The sequence below is a fragment of the Rhinolophus ferrumequinum genome, chromosome 4, assembly GCF_004115265.2.
Source record: "Rhinolophus ferrumequinum isolate MPI-CBG mRhiFer1 chromosome 4, mRhiFer1_v1.p, whole genome shotgun sequence".
NCBI lineage: Eukaryota > Metazoa > Chordata > Mammalia > Chiroptera > Rhinolophidae > Rhinolophus > Rhinolophus ferrumequinum.
In genome coordinates this window covers 60138731-60165049 of record NC_046287.1, presented here as the reverse complement: position 1 = coordinate 60165049, position 26319 = coordinate 60138731, and the positions used below count along the sequence as shown (strand labels likewise).

The 26319-nt window shown below is 33.8% G+C and overlaps 1 protein-coding gene across 1 annotated transcript in view; it reads right to left on the bottom strand.

The window, feature by feature from the left end:
- The window catches only part of ADAM2 (ADAM metallopeptidase domain 2), a 95902-nt gene that overhangs the window by 16579 nt on the left and 53004 nt on the right, over positions 1 to 26319 (bottom strand). Inside the window, exons 15-16 of the mRNA XM_033105169.1 lie at positions 13531 to 13636; positions 8929 to 9112 (exon numbers count right to left, since the gene is read on the bottom strand). Coding sequence (XP_032961060.1) covers positions 8929 to 9112; positions 13531 to 13636 — 290 coding nt within the window. The remainder of the gene's footprint in view (positions 1 to 8928; positions 9113 to 13530; positions 13637 to 26319) is intronic.

Sequence of the window (26319 nt, the reverse complement as noted above, 5' to 3'; positions counted from 1 at the left end):
ATAACTTTTGAATACACTGGGAAACAAACAAACAAACAGTGTGACTAGCTTTATTACAATATTCACTTTATTGTGGTGATCTGGAACAAACCTGCAATATCTTTGTGGTTTGCCTGTAACTGAATTGAAAAATTCACTAGATGTGTGCAAGGACAGATTTGGGTAAGCACAAGAAAGAATTAGTGAATTTGAATACAGGACAGTTTAAATAATCGAGTCTGAGATGCAGAAAGAAAAAAGAACAAACAAACAAACAAAAAAGCCTAAGGTATTTATGAAACACCATCAAGTAGATCAATATACACATTATGGGAGTCCCTGAAAGACATGAGAAAGGAAAGGACCAGGGAGACTATTTGAAGAAATGGTGGCTGAAAATGTCCCATATTTGAAGAAAGATGGATTTATAAATTCTAAATCAATGAATTGCAAGTAGGATAAACACTGTGAACAAAAAAAGAGAGCTACCTTGGCAAGCCTGAGAAGCTCAGTTACTGAAAGTAACCACACAGGGTGTTTTAATTATTTTTTTAAAAAATTCCTAACTGAGCAAGTTATGGTGGGAAGTGACATCATAAGGCCTATATGAGAGATTAATCTCTACCTGGATCAAGCCTTGTTTATTGTTTTTGTGCATCTAGAATAACATACTTAAAATGTCAGAATGACCTTTTCTCTAGACCTCCAAAGATAAACACCCATTTGTGGTGAGACAACCCCAACATTCCACATTATTATCATTTACAACATATCTCTGTAAAATATGAATGTTAAATGTTAACTATCTTGTACCCATCCATGTAAAAGAAACATGTATCTCTCCATTTTAGTTTTTATCCAATCTTAAAGATTTCCCTGCTTTACTTTCTCCTGCCTTAATCTGCCATCAATGGATTTCATGTAACTTTTTAAAAATCTTCTCCTTTTATTCAAATGCATAAAATAAACTGCAAAACTGCATTATCTCAACCCTTTGAGATTTTTTTCTAGGACTAGCCCCAAATCCTTGGCTCAAAATAAATTCTTTTAACCTCTTAAGGTTTGGAATTTCTTTTGTTAACAACACAAAGAGACTCACACTAAGACACATTATAATCAAACTGTCAAATGCCAAAGAAAAAGAGAGAATCTTGAAAGTGGCAAGTAAAAATGAATCATCACGTACAAGGGAACCTCAACAAGATTATAACAGATTTGTTAGCTAAAACTTTTGAGGCTAAAAGGCAGTGAGCTGATATATTTGAATACCTAGAAAAAAACAACAACACAAAACAAAAAAATATCCTGCCAACTGAGAATTCTATATCCAACAAAACTATCTTTTAAATTGATGGAGAAATTAAGACATTCCCAGATTGAAAGATGAACAAACAAAAAGCTGAGGAAATTTATTACCATGAGACCTGGCTTACAAAAAACAAAACAAAACTAAAAGGAATCCTTCATGATAAATAAAAGGTTTCTAATGTAACTAAAAGTCATATGCACAAATAAAGAGCTCTGGTAAAGTTAAATAAATGGAAACATAAAAATCTGTATTAATGTAATTTTAATTTATAACTCCATTTAATAAAATTTCTATGAGGTTTGAAAGACATACATGAAAGTAAATAATTTTAAATCTATTTAATGGCTACACAACATAAACATGTAATTTTTGACATCAAAAATAAGTGTTGAACACAAACTGTAAAGGAGTGGAGGTTTTTTATGTGTTTGAAGTTAATTTGGTATCAATTCAAAATAGATTATTATAAATTTAGTATGTTATATGTAATTCTATGGTAACCATAAAAAAAAAAACTGTAGCATATACACAAAAGGAAATGAGGAAAAATAGATAAGTGTCATTACAAAACATCAACTAAACATAAAGGAAGATGATAATGAAACAAATGAAGGATTAAAAAAGCAATAAAAAATACAAAGAACAAATAAAATGGCAAAAAGAAATTCTTTTCTGTGAATAATTACATTAATGTTAATGGATTAAGTTCCCCAATCAAATGGCATGAATTTGCAGATTAGATAACATTTTTCAAATATATGCTGAAAGAGACTCTGCAAAAGACTCACTTGGTATCTAATGACACAAAAAGGTTGGAAGTGAAAAGATGGAAAAATATAATCCATACAAATAATATAAAAAAGAGCACTAATAGCTATAATAATATCAAAGTAGATCTTAAATGAACTATTGTTACAAATGAAAACACAAAACACCAAAGATTTATGACATGATGCAAAACACTGCTGATATAAATTTTAAACTGCAAACCTTCACATTAAAAAGGAAAAAAGATCTTAAATCAACAACCTAAGTTTGCACCCTAGGTAAATAAATAAAGAACATACTAAACCCAAAGTTAACAGGAAGAAGGAAATAATAAAGGTTAGACAACAATTAACAAAATAGAGAGTAGAAAAATGAAAAACCAACAAACTTAAAAAACTTTACCTGGAATGACAAAGAAAAGAGAGAAGACTCAAATATTTAAATTAGAAATGAAAGTAGGGACATTGGTACTAATTTTACAGAAATACTGAGGATTATGAGAGAGTACTATGAAAAATTGTAAGCCATCAATGTGTATAAGCTGAATGAAATGGAAAAATTTATAGGAACACCCCATCTACCAACACTGAATCATGAAGAAATAGAAAATCTGAATAGACTTATAATTCATAAGGAGTTTAATCAGTAATGAAAACCTTGAAGCAAAGACAACCCCTGGACTGAATGGCTCCACTGGTAATTTCTACCAAACATTTAGAGAAAAATTAAATCAATCTCAAACTCTTCCAAAAAATTTGAATGAGAGGGAACACTTCCAGATACATTCGATGATGCCAGTGTTACCCCCAATACAAGAGCCAGCCAAAGACACTATCAGAAAAGAAAACTCCAAACAAATATTGCTTATGAACATTGATGCAAATATCTCAACAAAATACTAGTAAACCAAGTTTAGCAGCATATTGAAGAGTTTATACAATATGACCAAGTGGGATTTATTCCTGTAATGTAAAGATGGTTCAATGTGCAAAATGTAAACAATGAAATAAATTACATGAATGGAATGAAGGGAGAAAAACACAACCACCGCATTTGATGGAGAAGTAATTTGACAAAATTTAATACCCATTAATGATAAAAACATTCAACAAACTGGAAGGAAACTATCTCAATGTAACAAAGCCTATCTATAAAAAACAAGTAGCTAACATCATACTCAAGGATAAAAAAAGCTTTTCACCTAATACCATGAACAAGGATAACTATTTTCACAACTTCTATTCAACATAGCACTGGAAGTTCTATCCACAGCAGGAAAAAGAAACAAATAATATCCAAATTGTAAAGGAAGAAATAAAATGATCTCTGTTCACAGATGATGTAATCTTATATGTAGAAAACTATAAATATTACATACACACACACACACACACACACACAATATTAGAACTAGTAAACAAATACAGCAGTTTCAGGATACCAAATCAACACATAATAATCAGTTGCATTTCTAAACAATAATGGTGCACATTTGAGAAGGGAATTAAGTAAACAGTTACATTTACAATAGCATCAAAAAGAATAAAATACTGAGGAATAAACTTGTTCAAGGTGAAAGACTTGTACACTGAAAATTACAAAACATTGCTGAAAGATGTTAAAGAAGGCATGAACAAATGGAAAGATATCCCATATTCATGCATTGAAGATTTAATATTGTTAAGTGTCAACACTACTTAAAGCAATCTACAGAGTCAACACAATCCTTATAAAATCCCAATTTTTTTTGGCAGAAATAGAAAAAGTCATTATAAAACTTATAGAATCTTAAGGGACTGCAAATAGTTAAAACAATCTTAAAAAAGAAGAAAAATTTGGACACCCACTTATTAATTTCAACCTTACTAAAAAAGCTTTAGTAATCTAAACACTGTGGTACTGACAAACAGACATACAGACCAGTGGAAAAGAATAAAGAGCCCAGAAATAAAATCTTTCAGCTATGATGAAATGATTTTTCAATAAGGTTGGCCACAGAAATTCATACTAAATATTCACGTGCAAACTAATGGACTTAGACCTTTAACTTACATCATATACAAAAAGTAACTCAAAATGAATCCTAGACCTAAAGATAAGATCTAAAACTATGAAACTCCTTGAAAAAAACATAGGGGGAAACTTCATGACATTGGATTTGGCAATGATTTATTGGATATGACAAATTAGAATAGCTATTAGAAAACATGCAAAAGAACAAATGTTGGTGAGGATGTGGAGAAATTGTAACCCTTGTGCACTAATGGTGGGAATGTAAAGTAGTAGAAAACAGTATAGGAGTTCCCCAAGAATCAAACAAATTATTATATGATCCAGCAATTCCACCTGTAGGTATATAACCAAAACGTTTGAAAACAGACACCTGAACAGAAATTTGTACAGTGATGAGAGTAGCATTATTTAAAACAGCCAAAAGGTTCAAATAAACCAAATGTCCATTGACAGATGAGTGAATAAACAACATGTGATATAAACATCAAACAGATTATTTAGCCTTAAAAAGGAATGAAACTTTGATATATGCAACAACATGGATTACTTTGAAAACATTATGCCAGGTGAAATAAGGACTCAAAAGGACAAATATTGAATAATTCCAGTTGCATGAGGTACCTAAAATATTCAAATTTATAGAGACAGAGAGTAGAATAGTGATTACCACGGGCTCTGGGAAGGGGTCACTGGGGAGTTAGAGTTTGATGGGTACAGAGTTTCTGTTGAGGATAATGAAAATTTCTGGAGATAAGAGGTGACGATGTTTGCAGAACGATGTAAATGTGCTAGTGTCTCTGAACTGTACACTTCAAAATGATTAAAAGTGGTAAATTTTATATTATACATATTATACCACAAAATGGTGTTTTATATTCTGTGTTTTATAGACTAGGATAAGAGGTGAAATCACTTAACTCTTGTTATGAAATCAATACTTGAACAACTCAAGGGTTAGGGGGGCTGATCCCAGTACAGTCAAAAATTAGTATATAACTTTTGACTTTCCCAAAACTTAACTACAGTCAGCCCTTGGTATCCTTGGAGGATTGGTTCCAGAACCCCTGTGGGTTCCAAAATCCACGGATGTTCAAGTCTCTTATATAAAACGGCACAGAGCAATGCATACTCTCAGCTCTCTGCATATGCAATTTTTAAAATACTGTTTACAATCCACTGTTGGTTGAATCCATGGATGTGAAACCCATGGACATAGAGAGCCATTTATTTATTTAAAAAATCCATGTATAAGTGTAAGTTCAAACCTGTGTTATTTGAAGGTCAACTGTATATATTGTTATACTCATCAGCTAAGGGCATCCAAAAAACCATATATTGAATTCTGTAGTTTATGAGGAATGTACAATTGGAACAAATATAATTGTTTTCCTTGGTTGAAATGGTGAGGGGAAATCAGAATATTTATTTAATATAATAAAGGGATTAAATGTGGGAAAAAAGGTGAAATCAATCCAGACAGAAATGTTTTGAAAAGTTTTCAAATACATTCATTATAATAAGAAAAAAATCAAAACAAGAAATAAAGGGGAATCCTCAAGGAACAAAGTTTTCAATGTGGTATACATTTGATTAAAATTGATTATGACTGGGGCTTCTGTTTAACAAAGTTACTGTGGTGTTTCTGACCCAGCCAGGTCACTTCCAACAATCTGCTTTATTTCCATCAGTAGTGTGATATACTGATTCGTGTATATCTGCAGGGTTTTATTCTTTTTATAAGTACACAAATGGTTTATGTTTTTGCAACTTGAAACCAGTTCCTCTTTTCCATTTTGGAAAAAAAGGCAAATCAACATTACCTTGCTCACATTTTAGAGATCTTTTCATAGTCAAGGAAGAAAAAAATAACACCAAAGTGTTGGAGTGTTCATAATGATCATGTCTGTTTTCAGTGGTGATGTCATATTCCTCATGTGCTTTCTTGTGATCAGTCATAGTGGGAAAGCTTGATAGTGAGAATCATGACAATTATCTGGGATTTCTTGTTTCTATAATATTCCTCCATGACTCCTTTAGTTGCTTCCTCAGAATCATACATTGATATTTCCTATCCTAATCTTCTTAAAATATTTTTATGAGTATCTGTATTTATTTCTTTCACAAAACAGTTTAAAATCAGGGTTTAGGCTTATAATTTCTACTTGAACTTAATATCAAAACTTTAAATAACAGATCTGGGCAAATCCTTGTTATGTTCTTCTAGGATTAACTGTGTGCAAGTAGGTGGTAATATTTACAACTATTTTGATTACTTAGTCACTAATGTTTGAGAATTGAAACAATATGTACAGAATTCAATATCTCTTCCTATTTGTTGATAAAAGAAAAATTTAAATTTCTTGCAACAATGAGCTCATTTTAAACCGAATGAATATTTTATATATGAGTATTTAAAGAAAACAATGTCTCTGTAATTAGCAGAATACATAAAACTGTTTTAGAGCACTAATATGCAGCTAGCTTGATCATCTTTTGCTAATAGATATATATGATGCCAAAATTTTGCAGCCATCACTTGGATAACACCTCCCACGATCTCCACCCAGTCTCTCTAATCTCTCTACTTTGACACAAAAACTTCTTTAACGTCATTATGTATTGTTTTTTAATGATGAACAGTAGCATGTTTTCAAACTGCTGATGTAGATATCTGTTTGATAAAGCATTACCTTGGTCATGAATACTGTGGTAAAGTAGTGACTGCCAGATATCCCTCATCCTGTTCACTAACTGTGGTGAATAAAGATGCCATACACCCTTTTCCCCCTTAGCTCTTGTTAAGGTCCGGAATTGTCCACCTCAGACAGACAGAGAACCCGCACAATAATGCAAGTCACACAGCTAGGTTTATTTTCAGCCAGCTGGGGTCCGAGTCTCTGCCCGACGCAGCGGGTTTTAACAAGGACCCCCAACACTTAAAGCCAAGGGGTTATATAGCATTTTCAAGGCTTTCCATAGCTTCAGAGAGTACTAGATAAACTTACAGGACTTACATAGCTTCAAAGAGTATAAGATTTACTACAGGACAAGGAGACCAGGAGTATAAGATAAGCTACAGGACTTGCATAGCTTCAAAGAGTATAAGATTTACTACAGGACAAGGAGACCAGGAGTATAAGATAAGCTACAGGACTTGCATAGCTTCAAAGAGTATAAGATTTACTACAGGACAAGGAGACCAGGAGTATAAGATAAGCTACAGAACTTGCATAGCTATAAGGAGTATAAGATAAGCTACAGAACTTCTAGTCTCCCTGCTGCAACTGCCCACATCTTGGAATTTTATAATTATGTTGTTTCAGGCTAGGGGCTGTTAACCCTGACCTAAAGATAGCAGTTCTCATGCTAACAGTCTCTTACACTCTTTACAATAATCCTTCTTGAAATGTGGAGATAGTTGGAGTTCCATCAACCATCTTGAAGCAAAAGGAAGAGTATCACTGTACAGGATCTATAGCTGAAAATAAGACTGAGTCTGAAAATAAGCTGAAAGTAAGACTGATAATTGATACATGATGGAACACCATAACTACTCTGGATGGACATCTCCACAATTTTTTACATGATGGGGAAGAATAACCCATACACTGTTTAAGACATTCTTCGTAGTTCTTGTTTCTGTGCAATTCCTAACTCATACAGTCTGTGGTAGGCTATTTGGAAATAATGGAGAGTTAAAAATTAAAGAGTGTTTTGGCAGTAAGTTGGGAAGTATTTTGCAAAGTGAATTTCATGAAAGCAAAGTTATTACAAAGTTTTTTAAATGGACTTTTGTGTAAAAATTTGGGGTGACAATTTTTCTTTTGTTTGCTTTTTTACTTCCTAATTTTTGAAAGAATAATAGTAAATTAGGTTATGATAAGGCTTTAATATGTGTGACAAACATTTCCATAATTATCAGGTAAAAATAATTATTTTAAATATGTATACATTCATGATTTACAACTAAAATGTGAAAAATTGTTAGATTTCATTTATACCTGGTTACATCCAAAACATAAAATTGTTACTCCTCACTTACAAAAAAAAACTTCTGTTCCCAAGTCAATTATATTTTGCCTTTCCCTCTGTTCTAAGTTAAGTGATTTAATATATTATGTTTCTTATTAAAGCAGACGTTATAATTAAAATTTTTGATATGAGAATAATTTAAGCTTGAGCTTCTTAGTGTATTTATGTATATCTATATCAGTAACATATTTCATAGAGGAAAAATCTAGGAAGGCAGAAAATGTTGATATTTATATCCATACATGCTATAGAATGATAATAGAGCAAAATCAGACAATAAGATGGGATGTTCTTGTAAAAATATATAATTAGTATAGCTAGATAAGTATTCTATATTTGTGTATATATGTATATAAATAAAGAGTTGATAGAAGGTTCATGAAAATGGAAAGAGTAGTTACATCTCAGACATATGCCTTCAATTAACTTTCACTTTACATATGCTTTACATTATTTTAACTACTATTAATTATACTACTAATTAATTAAGTACTAAGTAATTATACCATAAAATAATTCATGACATTAGAAGTATTCTGTGAAATATAATCTAATTTAATAAAATACAATTAAGGAACAATATGATTCTCAATTCAGAGAATATATATAATTTCTATGAAAAAAGCCAGTGAAATATTCATGGTGATATCATCTATAAATGAACACAGATTATATTATGTTTTTCCTTAAGTATATTTTATTTAAAAAAAATTTATTTTATTTTTGAAATTGAATGTGCACTTAAATTACAAGGAAAGTACTAAATATGCATTTAAAAATAAAGTATAATATATTAGGAAGTCGTTTGGTAATGAAAGACTACATACCTTATTTTGACCACAAATTGTTCCATCTTTTACCCACATCTTTTCATTGTCTATATGATTATGTGAATACTCCAATGAGATGCAGACATGTCCATTTATGTTAGAATAAGTAATAGTAGCATTAGGAATATGAAGTATATGTTGTCTTTCATATTTACATATTAATTTTCCACACAGCTGATCCCTATAATTTACCAGTAAATGAAAATCATTAGTTTTAAATACAGATAAATATTAGGATATCATTTCTAAAGCAAGAAATTATAAATAAAACATTAAAGTTTTGGAAAAGATGCATGCTGCAGTTAATTGTGACAAACCAAAAAAATATGAGGGCCTTGCCTACATTGTTAATAATAACTGATCACTTTTAATAATTATGAACTATTTCCTAGTTAGTCTGATCCCTTTTTTTGTAATGATTCCTTCACTCTTTTTTGATTCTTATACATAATAAATTCCTAGTTTATTCTATCCTAAAAAATTAGTAAAGTTTATCTAATCACCAGTCTCATTGGACTTCTTTTTTAGTTTCTCAAACACAATACCTACGTTCAGAACTATAACAAGAGTATGACAAGAGTTTGAGATGCACACTCAAGGAATATTATATGCAATATATATTAAAGTAAAATCACTAAAATACATCATAATGATGATGCTGTAAACCACAGGAAAAAAAATGAAACTAACAGGATATGTACGAGGAGGAAATAAAAGGCATCTGAATTGGGAATGAAAAAGTTAAATTGTCACTTTTTGCAAATAACATGATTCTTTATATAGAAAACCCTAAAGACTCCACCAAAAAGGTATTAGAAACAATAAACAAATACAGTAAAGTTGCTGGCTACAAAAATCAATGTGCAAAAATCCATAGCTTTCCCTATATACTAACAATGAAATTTCAGAAAAAGAAATGAAAAAACAAACAAACAATTCCTTTTGCAATTGCAACAAAAAGAATAAAACACCTAGGAATAAACTTAACACAGGATATAAAGGACTTACACTCTGAAACTGTAAGACATTTTTAAAAGAAATTGAAGAAGACACAAAGAAATGGAAAGACATTCCATGTTCATGGATTACAAGAGTAAGCATAGTTAAAATGGCCATTATTACCCAAAGCAATATACAGATTTAATGCAATCCCCATTAAAATTCCAAGGGCATTTTTTAAAAAATAGAACAAAAAATCATCAGATTTGTATGAAATCACAGAAGACCCCAAATAGCCAAAGTGAGGCTAAGAAATAAGAACAAGACTGGTATCAGTCTTGGTGAGGTATCACATTCCCTGACTTCAGCTTGTACTACAAAGTGACAATAATCAAAATAACATGGTATTGGCAGAAAACAGACACAGTGACCAATGGAATATAATTGAAACCCAAAAATAAAGCTACATAAACATGGACAGATAATTTTCAACAAAGAAGCCAAAAACAAACAATGGAAGAAAGAAAGTCTCTTCAATAAATGGGGCTGGGAGTATAGGAAAGTCACGTGCAAAAGAATGAAACTGCACTGCTATCTGTCACCGTGTAGCAAAATTAACTCAAAATGGATCAAAGACCTGAACATAAGACCTGAAACAATAAAATGCATAGAAGAAAAACATAGGTACTAAACTTATGGACCTTGGGCTCAAAGAGCATTTTATGAATTTAACCTCAAAGGTAAGGGAAGTAACAGGTAAAATAAATGAGTGGTACTATATTAAGCTAAAAAATTTTGACCAGCAAAAGAAACCATCGACAAAATAAAGAGGCAACCAACCAAATGGGGAAGATTTGTGTAAACAAGGCCTCCAATAAGGGACTAATACCCAAAATATATAAGGAATTCATACACCTTAACAACAACAACAACTAAAACAATCCAATTAAAAAATGGTCAGAGGACCTGAAGAAACATTTCTCCAAAGAAGACATACAAATGGCCAATAGAAACATGAAAAAATGTTCAACATCACTAATCATCAGAGAAATACAAATAAAAACCACAATGAGATATCACCTCACCCCAGTTAGAATGGCTATCATCAACAAGCAAATAATAAGTGTTGGAGAGGCTGCGGAGAAAAAGGAACTGTTGGTGGGAAGGCAGACTGGTGCAGCCACTCTGGAAGGCAGTGTGGAAATTCCTCGAAAAATTAAGAATAGAATTACCATATGACCCAGCAATCCCTCTGCTGGTTATCTATCCCAAAAATTTGAAAACATTTATCGATAAAGACATATGTGCTCCAATGTTCATTGCAGCTTTATTCATGGTGGCCAAGACATGGAAACAACCAAAATGTCCTTCGATAGATGAATGGATAAAGAAGTTGTGGTATATGTACACAACAGAATACTATTCTGTCGCAAGAAAAGATGAAATAGTGCCATTTGCAACAATGGATAGATCTTGAGATTATTATACTGAGTGAAATAAGTCAGACAGAAAAAGTCGAGAACCATATGATTTCACTGATATGTGGTATATAAAATTGAAAACAATAAAAGAACAAGACAAACAAATGAAGAAACAAAAACTGATAGACACAGACAATATTTTAGTGGTTACCAGAGGGTAAAGGGGGAGGGAGGTGGTAAATAAGAGTAAAGGGGATCAAATATATGGTGATGGAAAGAGAACTCACTCTGGGTGGTGAACACACAATGTGACATATAGATGATGTGTTACAGAATTGTACACCTGAAACCTATGTAACTTTACTAACAACTGTCACCCCAATAAAGTTTAATTTAAAAATATTAAAATGTATTGGGGTGACAGTGGTTAGTCTGAAAAGCATAAATGCATACAAAGCTTCCATTTTATATTAGTCATGGTATCCAATGCAAAGTCAAAAATGCTAGGCGTATCAAAAAATTAAAATGAGACATAATCAAGGAGCAAATAAATCACTAGATACCACTATTAAAATTACCCAGATCCTGCAATTAGCAGAGAAGTACTTTATAGCAGCTAATAAAAAATTTATCAGTGATTTCAAGGAAAATATCGTCATAATAGCTGGACGTAATCAATATACAAACAAACGGTGAATGTTTAAATAAAATAAAAATTATTGTAGTAAAAGATACATTGCCATTAATTCCTCTCAAAATACTCCCCCTTGCTTTGAACACACTCATCCCATCATTTTTGTCACTTTCTGAAGCAGTTCTGGAAGTTCTCTTTAGTGAGTGTCTTTAGTTGCACTGTCATGACTGCCTCGATGTCCTGAATCGATTCAAAATGTTTACCTTTCATGGTCATTTTGACTTTGGAGAAGTCACACGGTGCCAGGTCCAGTAAATAAAGTGCATGAGGACACACTGTAACCTTTTTATTTGACAGAAATTGCTGTACCAGAAGCAATGTGTGATATTGTCATGATGGAGGATGATTTATGGCACACTTTAAAACACACCTTCTCTCAACTATGGCTCACACACGACTGACTGCACCAAATAAGTTGAAACTTGTCACACACTGTTTACTAACGTTTGACGTGCTGCTTCCCATATTGAAGATCCCTGCCTTTCCGTTGGATGGTACACGGCAGCAGCATTCACCATATTTTCGGATCACAATAGAAAAGCTCCGTGTCACACATTACTTCTGGAATGGTAATTTCTTTCAAATAAAAAATTATGGTGTGTCCTTATCCACCTTTACCAAAGCTGGCACTGTGTGACTTCTGGTTCTTCCCCAAAGTCAAAATGACCATGAAAGGTAAACGTTTTGAATCGATTCAGGACATCGAGGCAGCCACAACAGCACAACTAATGACACTCCAGAACTGCTTCAGAAAGTGGCAAGAACGATGGGATATGTGTGTTCGAAGAAAGGGGGGAGTATTCTGAGGGGAATTAATGACAATGTGTCTTTTGCTGTAATAAATTTTTAAAAAATTAAACATTCACTGTAGTTTTTGATCACACCTTGTATGCTTTAGCAATTGTGAAACAAACTTCGGTGTATTCTAGGTTTGAGCATATGAGGAAACAACTTATAAATGTACTAAGATGTATTTTGTGGTGACCATACTATATGTCAGTCTCATTCTAGTGCTTTTCATGAAGTATCTAAATTTCACACTGGTGCCAGACCAATGATGTTAGTGGAACTGATATTAATAGTTTACATATCAGAAAAGTGGAATATATGTTCAAGATCATACAAGTAGGTAGGCAGTGTGGTTAGGATTTGAAACCATGACATCTAGCTGTACAGTGCATGTTCATAAACATAGTGCTTTATTTCCAAGATAGTAAAAATTCATATATTTTCATTCCATCACTCTAAGAGTAGTCATCCTTTGTAAATTAAAGTGACAGCATGCAAAACAAAAATAATCAGTCCTTCTAACTAATAGAAAATTAATGCACCTACATGTAAATTAAATATTATGTGGGAAGGTATGAGGATAAATTGGATATATGAGAAAGAAGTACAGACATTTTGTATTTCACGTATTTATAATTGTATTAAATATAGTCTTATTTCATGGCCAGGTGAAATTTTAATTACATATAAATTTATCTGGTAATATTTTCTAATTTAAGGAAATAAATGGAGTTTGTCAGATTTTATAAAGCATACTTAGGGTTACACTTTTTGTATCCTGAAGAATCTAAACCACAGTTCCCAGATTGATCAGTCATAGAATTAAGGTATTGAAAACACTCAGGAGGAGCTATACGTGCACCTGAAAAAAAAAAAAGTTTGCTTAGTCATATTGAACTTATACTTATTTAAAATAATTAATGAATACATTTAAAATTCTAAAATGGTTTAAAACATACTGCACAAAATAAGATTATAATATAAAATTGAAAATGAAAACTAGGCTTTTATTTCACTTATATGTACAATATAAAACTGAAAGCAACAAACGAATAAGAAAAACAAGCAAAAACTCATGGACAAAGGCAATAGTTTAGTTAGGAGAGAGGGGAGCTAGAAGAGGGTAAAGGGGGTCAAATATATGGTGACAGAAGAATATTTGACTTTGGTTGGTGAACACACAATGCAATCAGTATATAGGTGATGTATTATAGAATTGTACACTTGAAACCTATATAATTTTTTTAACCAATGTTACCCCAATAAATTTAATAAAGAAAGAAGATCACACATAACTACTTCAATGAGATAACTAGAAGTTGTGAATACTTGTTTGCTATCCAAAAATATATCTTAGACTTAAATATGGTATGCAATTTATTTTCTAATTTTAGTGACTCTAGAAATACATATCTATAAGTATATAGGAAACTTAAAAAATAATTGACTTATTGGTCAATAATCTGTGTTTGCATAAATGTGTTTTCAAGTCAAACCACTCAAATAATATCTTGCTTTTTTCATCATAATTTCCTCAGACCAAAAAACCTTGGAGCCACAGTTGATTCATTTTCACATTCACTATTTAATTCATGCACATAATGTGCATAATTCTCATTTTATAGTCAAGTGATTTTTCAGCAGAGGTTCCAAGTAGGTTGAATGGGGGGATAATCATCTTTTCAACAGTGATGCTGAGGCAACTGGGTATCCACATGCTAAAGATTTAAGTTGGAACCGTTTTTCACACCATCTACAAAAAACTAACTCAAAATGGATTAGAGACTCAAATTTAATAGTGAGAGCTATACAATTCCTGAAGAAAACAAAGGAATAAGTCAGGACCTTGGATTAGGCCATGGTTTCTTAGATATAACACCAAAATCACAAGTACAAAATAAAAGATAAATTGAACTTAACTAAAATTAAAACTGCTTCAAAAAAGGCTATCAAGAAAGTGATGAGATAATCTACAAAATGGGAGTAAATATTTGCAAAACATGAATTTGACAATAAACTTGAATCCAGAATATATAAAGAATTGTTACAACTCAATAAAACAAACAATTAAAAAATAGGTAAAGGATTTGAATAGACATTTCTCCACAGAAGATATACAAATGGCCAATAAGCACATAAAAAGATGTTCATCATTAGTTATTAGATAAACTCCAATCAAAACCATAACAAGGTACTGTTACCGGACTCAGGTCCAGTGCCACTTTTCGCCTGGGGCCCAAGAACTATAGTGACAAGAGTTGGTGAGGAGAAAAGCATTCTTTATTCTAGATTCTGGCAGATAGGGAAGACGGCAGACTAATTAATATCCAGGAGAAAACCATCTTCCCCGAACTGAGAATAATCAAATGGTTTTATAATCAGATAGGCTGGTGGGGGAAAGAACAAAGAAAAATGAGAGTCGGTCACGTAAGTTTCAGGCAATTGCCTCCCAGGGCCTGGTCTCAGAAATCGCCTCCCATGGCCTCGTCAGCTTCATAATGTTATTTCAAACTCAGCAGCCATGGCTGGAGTGTTTCGTGCATCATGAGCAAAAACTGTAAGGGACATAAGTCAGACAGAGAAAGATAAGTACCATATGATCTCACTTATTTGCGGACTCTAAAGAAAAGAATAAGTGAATGAACTAATCAGAAACAGTTTAGGAGACAATGAGGAAAAACTGAGGGTTGCTAGATGGGCGGGAGGGGTGGGGGGTGGGGGGGAGGGTGAAGGGATTGGAGGGCAATCGGTGACCATAGGATGGCCACGGGCTTGAAAATTAATCTGGGGAACGTAATTTGGTGGTTACCAGAAGGTAAAGGGGTTGGGGGGTGGGGGATGAGGATGAGGGGGATCAAATGTATGGTGATGGAAGGGGAGCTGACTCTGGGTGGTGAACACACAGTGTGACTTATGGATGATGTATTATATTACAGAATTGCACACCTGAAATCTATGTAATTTTACTAACAATTGTCACCCCAATAAATTAAAAAAAAAAAAATATCTCCTCACAAATATGAAACATAGTAAAAAAAAAAAAAAAAAAAAAAAACTGTAAGGGTGTTGCAACCATGGATCCTGGTGTCCGGGCACCTGATAATTGAGAAATTGTTCTTTCCAGATTAGTTCCCTACTGATTAATTAGATCAACAAGGTATGTATAGTCTTAAGAAAGGGAACCAAGCAGAGACATTGAATTAAACAGTGAAGGGGAAAAACAAGAGAAAATAGTTAAAGAGCAAACTGTGAGGTAAATCAGGCTATGAGCAGACTGAACTAAATCTAACTAAGTCATTAATTTTGAGTTTCACCCTTACGATACCACTTCACATCCATTAGGTCATCCACAAAATAACTCAATATTACAAGGAAATCAATTAAACTAAAATTAACATATGAATTAATATATAAATCTGATTCTTAGATTCAGATGCAAGAGCGGAGAGCCAAGTCAAGACGTATAAAGAAGATAATAAAAGCTAAGATTACTTGTCTTTGAGATATTAAAATAATTGTAAAGGTAGAGAAATTAAACAGTGTACGACTGGCATACGTAGAGGAAAAATGACCAAGAGAACTGAAGGGAAAATTGAGAAACATTCACACATTTACTTTAAAAACAACCAACCAAACTCTTAATATAGAGCATATATACATTACAGTCCATTCAAGGGTATCAAGTTATGATAATAAAGTGGTTATCAATATGCTGTTAATACTAAATTGGATATATGTCAAACGACACACACACACAGACACACAAAAATGCATTCCTTCCCCCATTCCCTCCTCTAGCCTGAGGCAACCATTATTCTACTTTCTGTCTCTATAATTTGCCTATTTCATACACTGTATATAAATGAAATCATAGAATATGTTTGTGGACCTTTGTAACTGCCTTCCTTACCTTAGCTTAATGTTTTCAAAATTCACTTACATTTAGCAAATATCAGCACTTTGTTAATTTTTATTGCCTAATAATGTTCCATATCTTGTTTATTTTACTCTTTTCTCAGTTGATGGGCATTTGGGTTACTTCTACATTTAGTCTATCTATTATGAATAATGGTACTATGAACATCTGTATACAAGGTTTTGTGGGAACATATGTTTTCAGTTTTCTTAGGTGTATACCACGGGTGAAATTGCTATGCTCAACATTTTAAGGAAGTGCCAAATTGTTTTCTAAGCCATTACAACCATTTTATATTCCTAAGAGCACTGCATAAAACTTCTGATTTTGCCACATTCTCACTAACACATGCTGTTGTCTGTCTTTTTAAATTACAGCCATCCTAGTGAATGTTAAGAAGTTCTTGCTGTGGTTTGATTTGCATTTCCTTTTTTTTTTTTTTTAAGTTAGAGTTTATTGGGGTGACAATTGTTAGTAAAGTTACATAGATTTCAGGTGTACAATTCTGTATCACATCATCTATAAATCCCATTGTGTGTTCACCACCCAGAGTCAGTTCTCCTTCCATCACCATATATTTGATCCCCTTTACCCTCATCTACCACTCCCCTCCCCTTTACCTTCTGGTAACCACCAGACTATTGTCTGTGTCTATGAGTTTTTGTTTCTCTTGTTCTTTTGTTGTTTTTGGTTCATATACCACATATCAGTGAAATCATATATTTCTCTGCTTTTTCTGTCTGACTTATTTCACTTAGCATTATATATCAAGATCCATCCATGTTGTCACAAATGGTCCTATTTCATCTTTTCTTACTGCCGAATAGTATTCCATTGTGTATGTGTACCACAACTTCTTTATCCATTCATCTATCGAAGGACGTTTTGGTTGTTTCCATGTCTTAGCCACCGTAAATAAAGCTGCAATGAACATTGGACCACACATGTCTTTATGGATAAATGTTTTCAGATTTTTTGGGTAGATACCCAGGAGAGGGATTGCTGGGTCATATGGTAATTCTATTCATAATTTTTTGAGGAATTTCCACACTGCCTTCCATAACGGCTGTACCAGTCTGCATTCCCACCAACAGTGTATGAGGGTTCCTTTTTCTCCACAGCCTCTCCAACACTTGTTACTATTTGCCTTGTTGATGATAGTCATTCTAACTGAGGTGAGGTGATGTCTCATCGTGGTTTTTATTTGCATTTCTCTGATGATTAGCGATGTTGAGCATTTTTTCATATGTCTATTGGCCATCTGTATGTCCTCTTTGGAGAAATGTCTCTTCAGGTCCTCTTCCCATTTTTCTCTGCCCAATTGAGTTGTTTTTTGTTGTTGTTGTTGTTGAGTTGTATGAATTCCTTGTGTATTTTGGATATTAGCCCCCTATTGGAGGCACTGATGATTTTTTGTTCTATTTTTTTAAAAAATGCCATTGGGATTTTGATGGGGAGTGCATTAAATCTGTATATTGCTTTGGGTAATATGGCCATATTAACTATGTTGATTCTTCCAATCCATGAGCATGAATGTTTTTCCATTTCTTTGTGTCTTCAATTTTTTTCAAAAATGTCTTATAGTTTTCAGCATATAGGTCTTTCACGTCCTTGGTTAAGTTTATTCATACGTATTTTATTCTTTTTGCTGCAATTGCAAAAGGAATTGCTTTTCTTTTTATTTCTTTTTCTGAGATTTCATTGTTAGTATATAGGAATGCAATGGAATCTTGTATGTTGATTTTGTAGCTGGCAACTTTACTGTATTCGTTGATTGTTTCTAATAGCTTTTTGGTGGAGTCTTTAGGGTTTTCTATATATAGCATCATGTCATCTGCAAAGAGTGACAATTTAACTTCTTCATTCCCAATTTGGATGCCTTTTATTTCTGTCTCTTGCCTGATTGCTCTGGCAAGGACTTCCAACACTATGTTGAAAAACAGAGGTGATAGGGGACAGCCCTGTCGTGTTCTTGAACATAGAGCAAAGGGCTTCAGTTTTTCACCGTTAATTATGAGATTAGCTGAAGGTTTGTCATATATGGCCTTTATTATGTTTAGGTATTTTCCTTCCATACCTATTTTATTAAGTGTTTTAATCATAAATGGATGTTGTATCTTGTTAAATCTTTTTCTGCATCAATTGATATAATCATATGATTTTTGTCCTTTATTTTGTTTATGTGATGTATCACATTGATGGATTTGCAGATGTTGAACGATCCTTGTGCCCCTGGAATGAACCCCACTTGGTCGTGATGAATAATCTTTTTAATGCATTGTTGCATTCGATTTGCTAGAATTTTGTTTAGGTTTTTTGCATCTGTATTCATCAAAGATATTGGTCTGTAGTTCTCTTTTTTGTGTTGTCCTTACCAGGTTTTGGTATCACGGTAATGTTGGCCTCATAAAATGAGTTAGGGAGTACTGTCTCTTCTTCAATTGTTTGGAAGATTTTGAGAAGGACAGGTGTTAGATCCTCTTTGAATGTTTGGTGGAATTCACTAGTGAAGCCATCTGGTCCCAGACTTTTGCTTTTGGGAAGGTTTTGGATGACTGATTCAATTTCGTTACTGGTATCTGTCTGTTTAGATTTTCCATTTCTTCATGGTTCAGCCTAGGAAGGCTATATGTTTCTAAGAAATTGTCCATTTCTTCCAGGTTATTAAATTTGGTGGTATATACTTCTTCATTGTATTCTTGGATGATCCTTTGTATTTCTGTGAATCCGTGATAACGTCCCCTTTTTCATTTCTGATTTTGTTTATTAGTGTCTTCTCTCTTTTATCTTGAAGCCTAGCCAAGGGTTCTACAATTTTGTTAATCTTTTCAAAGAACCAGCTCTTTGTCACATTAATTTTTTCTATTGTCTTTTTGTTCTCTATTTCATTTTGTTCTGCTCTGATTTTTGTTATTTCCTTTCTTCTGCGGACCTTGGATTTCATTTTTTCTTCTTTTTCTAGTTCTTTAAGGTGTAACATGAGGTTATTTATTTGAGATTTTTCTTGTTTCTTGAGATAGGCCTGTAATAATATAAATTTCCCTCTTAAAACTGTTTTCATTGCATCCCAAAATTTTTGGTAGGATGTATTTTCATTCTCATTTGTTTCTATGTATGTTTTGATCTCTCCTCTAATTTCTTCCTGGACCCGGTTGTTCTTTAAAAGCACGTTGTTTAATCTCCATGTATTTGTGTTTTTTCCTGCTTTCTTTTTGCAGTTGATATCCAATTTCAAAACCTTGTGATCAGAGAATATGCTTGGTATGATTTCAATCTTCTTAAATTTGCCGAGGTTAGTTTTATGTCCCAATATATGGTCTATCCTTAAGAATGTTCCATGTACACTAGAAAAAAATGTATAGTCTGATGTTTTAGGATGAAATGCTCTATAAATGTCAATTATGTCCATTTCATCTAATGTGTCATTTAGGGCTGCTATTTCATTATTTATTTTCTGTTTGGATGATCTATCCATAGCTGTCAATAACGTATTTAGGTCCCCAAGTTTAATTGTGTTTTTGTCAATTTCTCCCTTTAGTTCTGTTAGTAGTTGCTTGGTATATTTCGGTGCTACCTGATTGGGGGCATAGATATTGATGACAGTTATGTCTTCTTGTTGTATTGTCCCCTTTACCATTATGAAATGTCCATCTTTGTCTCTTGTTACCTTTTTTACCCTGAAGTCTGTTTCATCTGATATCAGTATAGCTACACCTGATTTTCTCTGGATATCATTTGCTTGGAGTGTCAATTTCCACCCTTTCACTTTGAGTCTATGCTTTTCCTTGCAGCTGAGATGTGTCTCTTCGAGACAGCATACGGCTGGGTTTAGTTTTTTGATCCAATCTGCTACTTTGTACCTTTTTATTGGTGAGTTCAGTGCATTTACTTTTAGGGTGATTATTGATATGTGAGGATTTCCTATCATTCTATCTTTAGTTTTCTGGTAAGGCTGTGTCTCCATTGTTTCTTTGCCTTTTTGTTGTTGTCTATTATTTCTGTGTGGTGGTATTCTATGATGTTTCCCTTTGTTTCTTCTTTTCTTACAGTATATACTTCAGTTCTGGAATTTTTTTTGAGTGGTTACCCTTAAGTTTATGTAAAAGAAAATTTGATATTTAGAGTATTTCATTTTCTTCAGCATGCCTACTTTCTCCATTCTCATATTCCTGTTCAGGCTTTTACTCTCCCCCTTTTTATGTTTTGGTTGCCACAAATTGTCCCTGTTGATGGTGGTCGAATAGTGTCCTTTAGTATTTCCTGTAGTGCAGGTCGTGTATTAGAAAATTCCCTCAGTTTCTGTATGTCTGGAAAGGTCTTTATTCCTCCTTCATATCTAAAGGATGTCTTTGCTGGGTATATTATTCTTGGCTCATAATTTCTCTCTTTCAATAGTTTGAATATTTGAATCCACTCCCTCCTGGCTTGTAGAGTTGCTGCTGAGAAATCTGATGATAATCTAATGGGCTTTCCTTTGTAGGTTACTGTCTTCTTTTCCCTGGCTGCCTTGAGGATTCTTTCTTTGTCATTGATTTTTGACAGCTTCAATACAATGTGCCTTCGAGAAGGCCTGTTGGGGTTGAGGTAATTAGGTGTTCTATTTGCTTCTTGGATTCGAGGATCCAGTTCTTTCCACAAGTTTGGGGAGTTCTCATCGACTATTTGTTTGAATATACTCTCTGTTCCCTTCTCTCTTTCTTCTCAGTTTGGTATGCCCATTATTCTTTTATTGCTCTTTATGATGGAGTCAGAAAGTTCTTGTAGAGTTCTTTCATTTCTTTTAAGTCTCAAGTCTCTTTCTTCTTCCATCCATGTCATTTCCAGCTTTCTATCTTCGATGCCACTGATTCTTTCCTCCATCTGGTCAACTCAACTACCTAAGCTGGCTATTTCATTCTTAATTTCTTCTATTGAGTTCTTAATCTCCAGAAATTCTATTTGGTTCTTTTTTTAAATTTCAATCTCTTTCGTAAAATGATCATGTTGTTCTTTGATTGTGTTTCTGAGTTCATTAAACTGCCTTTCTGTGTTTTCTTGAATCTCACTGAGTTTTTTCAGAACTGCAATCTTAAATTCTCTGTCATTTAGGTCACACATTTCCATATCTTTTAAGTTCATTTTCTGGAGACTTTTCACTTTCTTTCTGAGTTGTCTTTTTGCCTTGGTTATTCATGGCAATTAATGATTTATTATTTCTCTTCCTAGACATATGCAGGAGTGGCTTCTGTAACAGGTTGATAGGGAGAGGTCTTTCTTTCATTTTCCAGTATGTGTTTGTAGAGTGTTTTATTTTCTCTCCGGCTGCAGCCATTTTTTTCTCTCTCACACTGTAGTGTTATGTTTTCTCTGCACTCTTCCAGCTTCTCACACAATGGGGTATTCCCTGGAAGGCGGGCTTCTCCTCTGTTAGCAGTTTGCCTGGGTCATATGTACCGCATCCCTGTGGTATCCTTGTGGATGCAGATAACTTTTGAAGTTCCAAAGCTCTTCCTGCACCAGATTCAGAACCGGTGTTTTTCAGCAGTTCTGTTTACTCCTGCAGGGATCCGCCCAGATAGTTGGGGACAGGAGTGGGGTGAGTTGTGAGAATTGGCCCAGATCAATTGCGGCGACCACCACCACAGCCAGTCTTGCTTCCACAACTCCCTCCCCTTTGCCAGAACTAGTTGGGCTTCGAATCTGTGTCTGTGGACCACAGTTCTCAGAACTGCAAATATTCTGTTATTTTGATCTGACACTGCTACTGTTCCGCTTCTAGCACTGGGCAGGTGGGGGCAGGGTGAGCTCTGGGAGGGTTGGGAGGAGGCGGCTAGTCTCAGTGCCTACGGCTTTTGTTCTCTGCTCGGCAGTGAGGGCTTAAATCACCGTTTTCAGCCTTTTTCCCTCAGTCTTTGCTCCGAGGTCTCTGCTGTGAGTGTTGGGTTCAGCCATGTTAAATGCTGTCCCCTCAGCCCTGTGGGCCATAAGCGGAGCCCTAGCAGTCCAAGTTCTTCCCTCTCCCGCAGCTGCGGTAGTTCTGGGATGCAGCGAGCTCGGAGCACTGAGCTAGGTCTGCGTCCTGCGCCCACGCAGCTCTGTCTCCGCACTTCTCCCTTCTCTCCACCCCTTCTTGCGCAATTTGCCCACCTTTAGGTGAATTCATTTTTCCTTTAAAAGTTTTATGGGTTTTGCTTTACATTTATGTCTATGATACATTTTAAGTTAATTCTTATGTTCGGTATGAAGTAGGGGTTTAAACTCATTCTTTTGCATGTGAATATACAGTTGTTCAAGTACATTTGTTGAAAAGACTTGAAGGGTATTTTTGCTCATTACAGATTTCTAGATGAGCACTTACTTTCTTTTAGCCTTTAAGAGATAACTTTACTTTGTCTTCTGACATCTATAATTGTTGAGAAATGAGAAGTCTAAGTCTTCTTGCTCTTTTAAAGATACTGTGTCTCCTATGCTTTTGTTCTCTATTTTCTCTCAGTTTTGCTGTGATGTCTTTATGTGTTTTTAATTTTTATTAAATTTATTGGGGAGACATTGGTTAGTAAAATGATATAGGCTTTAAGTGTATAATTCTATAATACATCATCTATATATTAAATTGTGTTTACCACCCAAAGTAAAATCTTCTTCCATCACTATATATTTGACCCCCTTTATCCTTAAGATTTTTAGAGCATCTTGAATTTGAGGGTTGACCTGTTTTGAAAATTATTGGTTTTTATCTCCTTAAATATTGCTTCTCTCTATTCGTTATCTTATCTTTTTAATAACTCCCTTTCCTGAGCTAGACAGATTGGGTGAAGCAGTGATAACACAAATCGAATCAGGCAATTATGCCAGGACTGAAGTGCAGTTTTATTCTGTATTTTCCTCATTATCTTGGGTATGGCCCTTGCAAGCTACTGATAGAGAGCCTTCTAAGCGTTTATCTTTTCTTCACTGAAAGTCAGCCAGGGATAAATATATCCCCTTTAGAGAATCTCAGAACAGCTTCCTAGTCTATGAAGTCTGACAAGTAAGTTCACGAACTTGCCACTGTGCACTCACATTGGCAGCACTGTACAAACAGTTCGGTAAGGTTTTATAACCTTGGTATATCAGTGTCTCACAGCTGTGTTCGTGTTGACATATGGCGGTGTCTTGCTGAGTGGCATTCATTATTGTTGCATGCTTTTCTGTGCAACAATACATGCTTTTCTGTGCAACATGTTTTTTCTGTGCCATCACGAGAATGTCTGAACTTGAATTAGAGCAGTGAAGAAACATTAAATTTTTGTTAAACTTGTCAAGAGTGGAAGTGAAATCAGGGACATGTCAGTTCAAGTTTATGGGGATAATGTCATGAAGAAAACTGCAATGTACAAATGTATTAAACATTTTTCTGAGGGGAGAGAACGCGTCACTGATGAAGAGAAGTCAGGGCGGCCTGTAATGAGCAGAACTTATGAAAACATTGCAAAAATTCATTGAATTGTGCATCAAAATCTGACTGTGAGAAGCATAGCAGACAAAATAAACATTGATAGAGAAAGAGGAAAATCTTAACTGAAAATCTTGGCATGAGAAAGGTGTGTGCAAAAATGGTCCTGAAGGAGCTCTTGCAACACGACAATGTACCAGCTCACATGGCACTATCTATGGGGGAGATTTTAGCCAGTAAACAAATAACTGTATTGGAACACCCTCCCTACTTACCTGATCTGGCCCCCAATGACTTCTTTCTTTACCCAAAGATAAAGGAAATATTGAAAGGAAGACATTTTGATGACATTCAGGACATCACGGGTAATAGGATGACAGCTCTGATGGCCATTCCAGAAAAAGAGTTCCAAAATTGCTTTGAAGGGTGGGCTAAGTGCTGGCTTCAGTGCATAGCTTCCCAAGGTGGTCTTAGTGTTATTCAGCAATGAGGAATGTAGCATTTTTTCTAGAATGAGTTCGTGAACTTAATTGTCAGACCTGGTACTAACACAGCCATTTCAAAATGTAGCAAAAGCTTTCAGAAAGTTAAGATTTTCTTGGTGGGATTCCTTCACCATTTGGTCTTTTATCATCTTGTAACTTCAGGGAAATTTATAATCCCTTTTCAATATTTTTGACCCAATTGACCAAGTTCCTGAGCAGTTTCAGAGCTCTGGAATGCCTCATTGGAAAAAACGATCTATGGTTTTGACAGCACCCCCTTCAATTGCAACTGCTAAAAGTTTTCTATTTTATCTTTGTTTTCTAGTAGAAGATCTCTACTTTCAGAATTTGAAAATGTTCCTAGGGACGTAAATGGCTGACAGTTGTCCCCGAAGATAAGCAAAGTTTCTCCCTGTGGAAATTTAAAATATTAGTCTGTCTTTGGTTTCACTGTGCTCTAACGCCTTTAAAAATATCATCAATGAAGTGTATCTTGATTTTTCTAATAATTTTTTTATAGTTGGATCTGTCAATACTTGATACACCCTTTCCTTATTTTTAATATTTAATACAGGCTTTACATTTGATGTGATTGCTAAATATTTATATGTAAATAAACTATCTTAGTATTTGTTTTCCTATCGTATATTCTGTTTTACTCTCGCTTAAGGGTTAATCAAATATTGTTATTGCTTTTGTTTTATCCCCTTTTATTAGCTTTTAGTTTCACATTATTTTATTGTTCTTCTTATAGTTATCTTAGATTATAAACAAATACTTGACTTATTCCAATTTTTAATTTCTTTCTGTGCCGCATTTTATTGGGATGATACATTTTGCTTGGTATTTGATTTCTGGTGAAACTTATGATGTTTGTTCTAGAAGTTAACATATTTTTAACATATTAATAGCTTAATTTCATACTATTTTTTATCTTTTAAATATATATATAGTTATCATTTGTATTTTAGAAGATATGTATATTAGTCAGCAATGACTTTTACTAATTTCTTCTTATCATTCTTCTTGCTTAATTCTTCTTTCTCCTGGTTTAGTCCCTTAGTCTCCTTTATATGGGGTATCACTCACAACCAATTCCACAGAGATAAATTTGGAAAGCAAATTATCTGAGTTCAAATGCTTTAGTATACTTACCCCCCCACACACCTTTTTCCTTTCTTTTTTGTTTTTGTATGTATTTTTTAGCATAGGGATGAATTTCTCAATTCGATCTCCTAGCTTAAACAGAAGTTCTACCTTTTTAGTGATTTAACCAATGTGTTCATTTATTTTTAAACTTTAACCAGTATGACTTTCAGTTCATGGTCTTCTTCCACCCCTCTCTATAGATAGATAGATAGATAGATAGATAGATAGATAGATAGATAGATAGATAGATAGATAGATGATAGATAGATAGATAGATAGACAGATACATTCATTTATCTATCTCTTAAAAATTTCCTCACAGTGATTACTCCTGCTATCTCAGGAAAACACTTTTTCATTCTATAAGTTTCTTTCCTTTTGTTTTTGTATTGTTTATCTTCAAGTCAATATTCATTCTGATTGTATGTTCATTTTGAGAGTTGATAATAACTTCACAACTCCTTTTTTTACACAGAAATTAGAGTACGCATTGCTACTTGTTCCGGTTGAATGATGGTTTGATCCATCTGGCTGTTTCTATAAATACACTAAATATTTCCTCTGTCAATTGCTTTTGATTC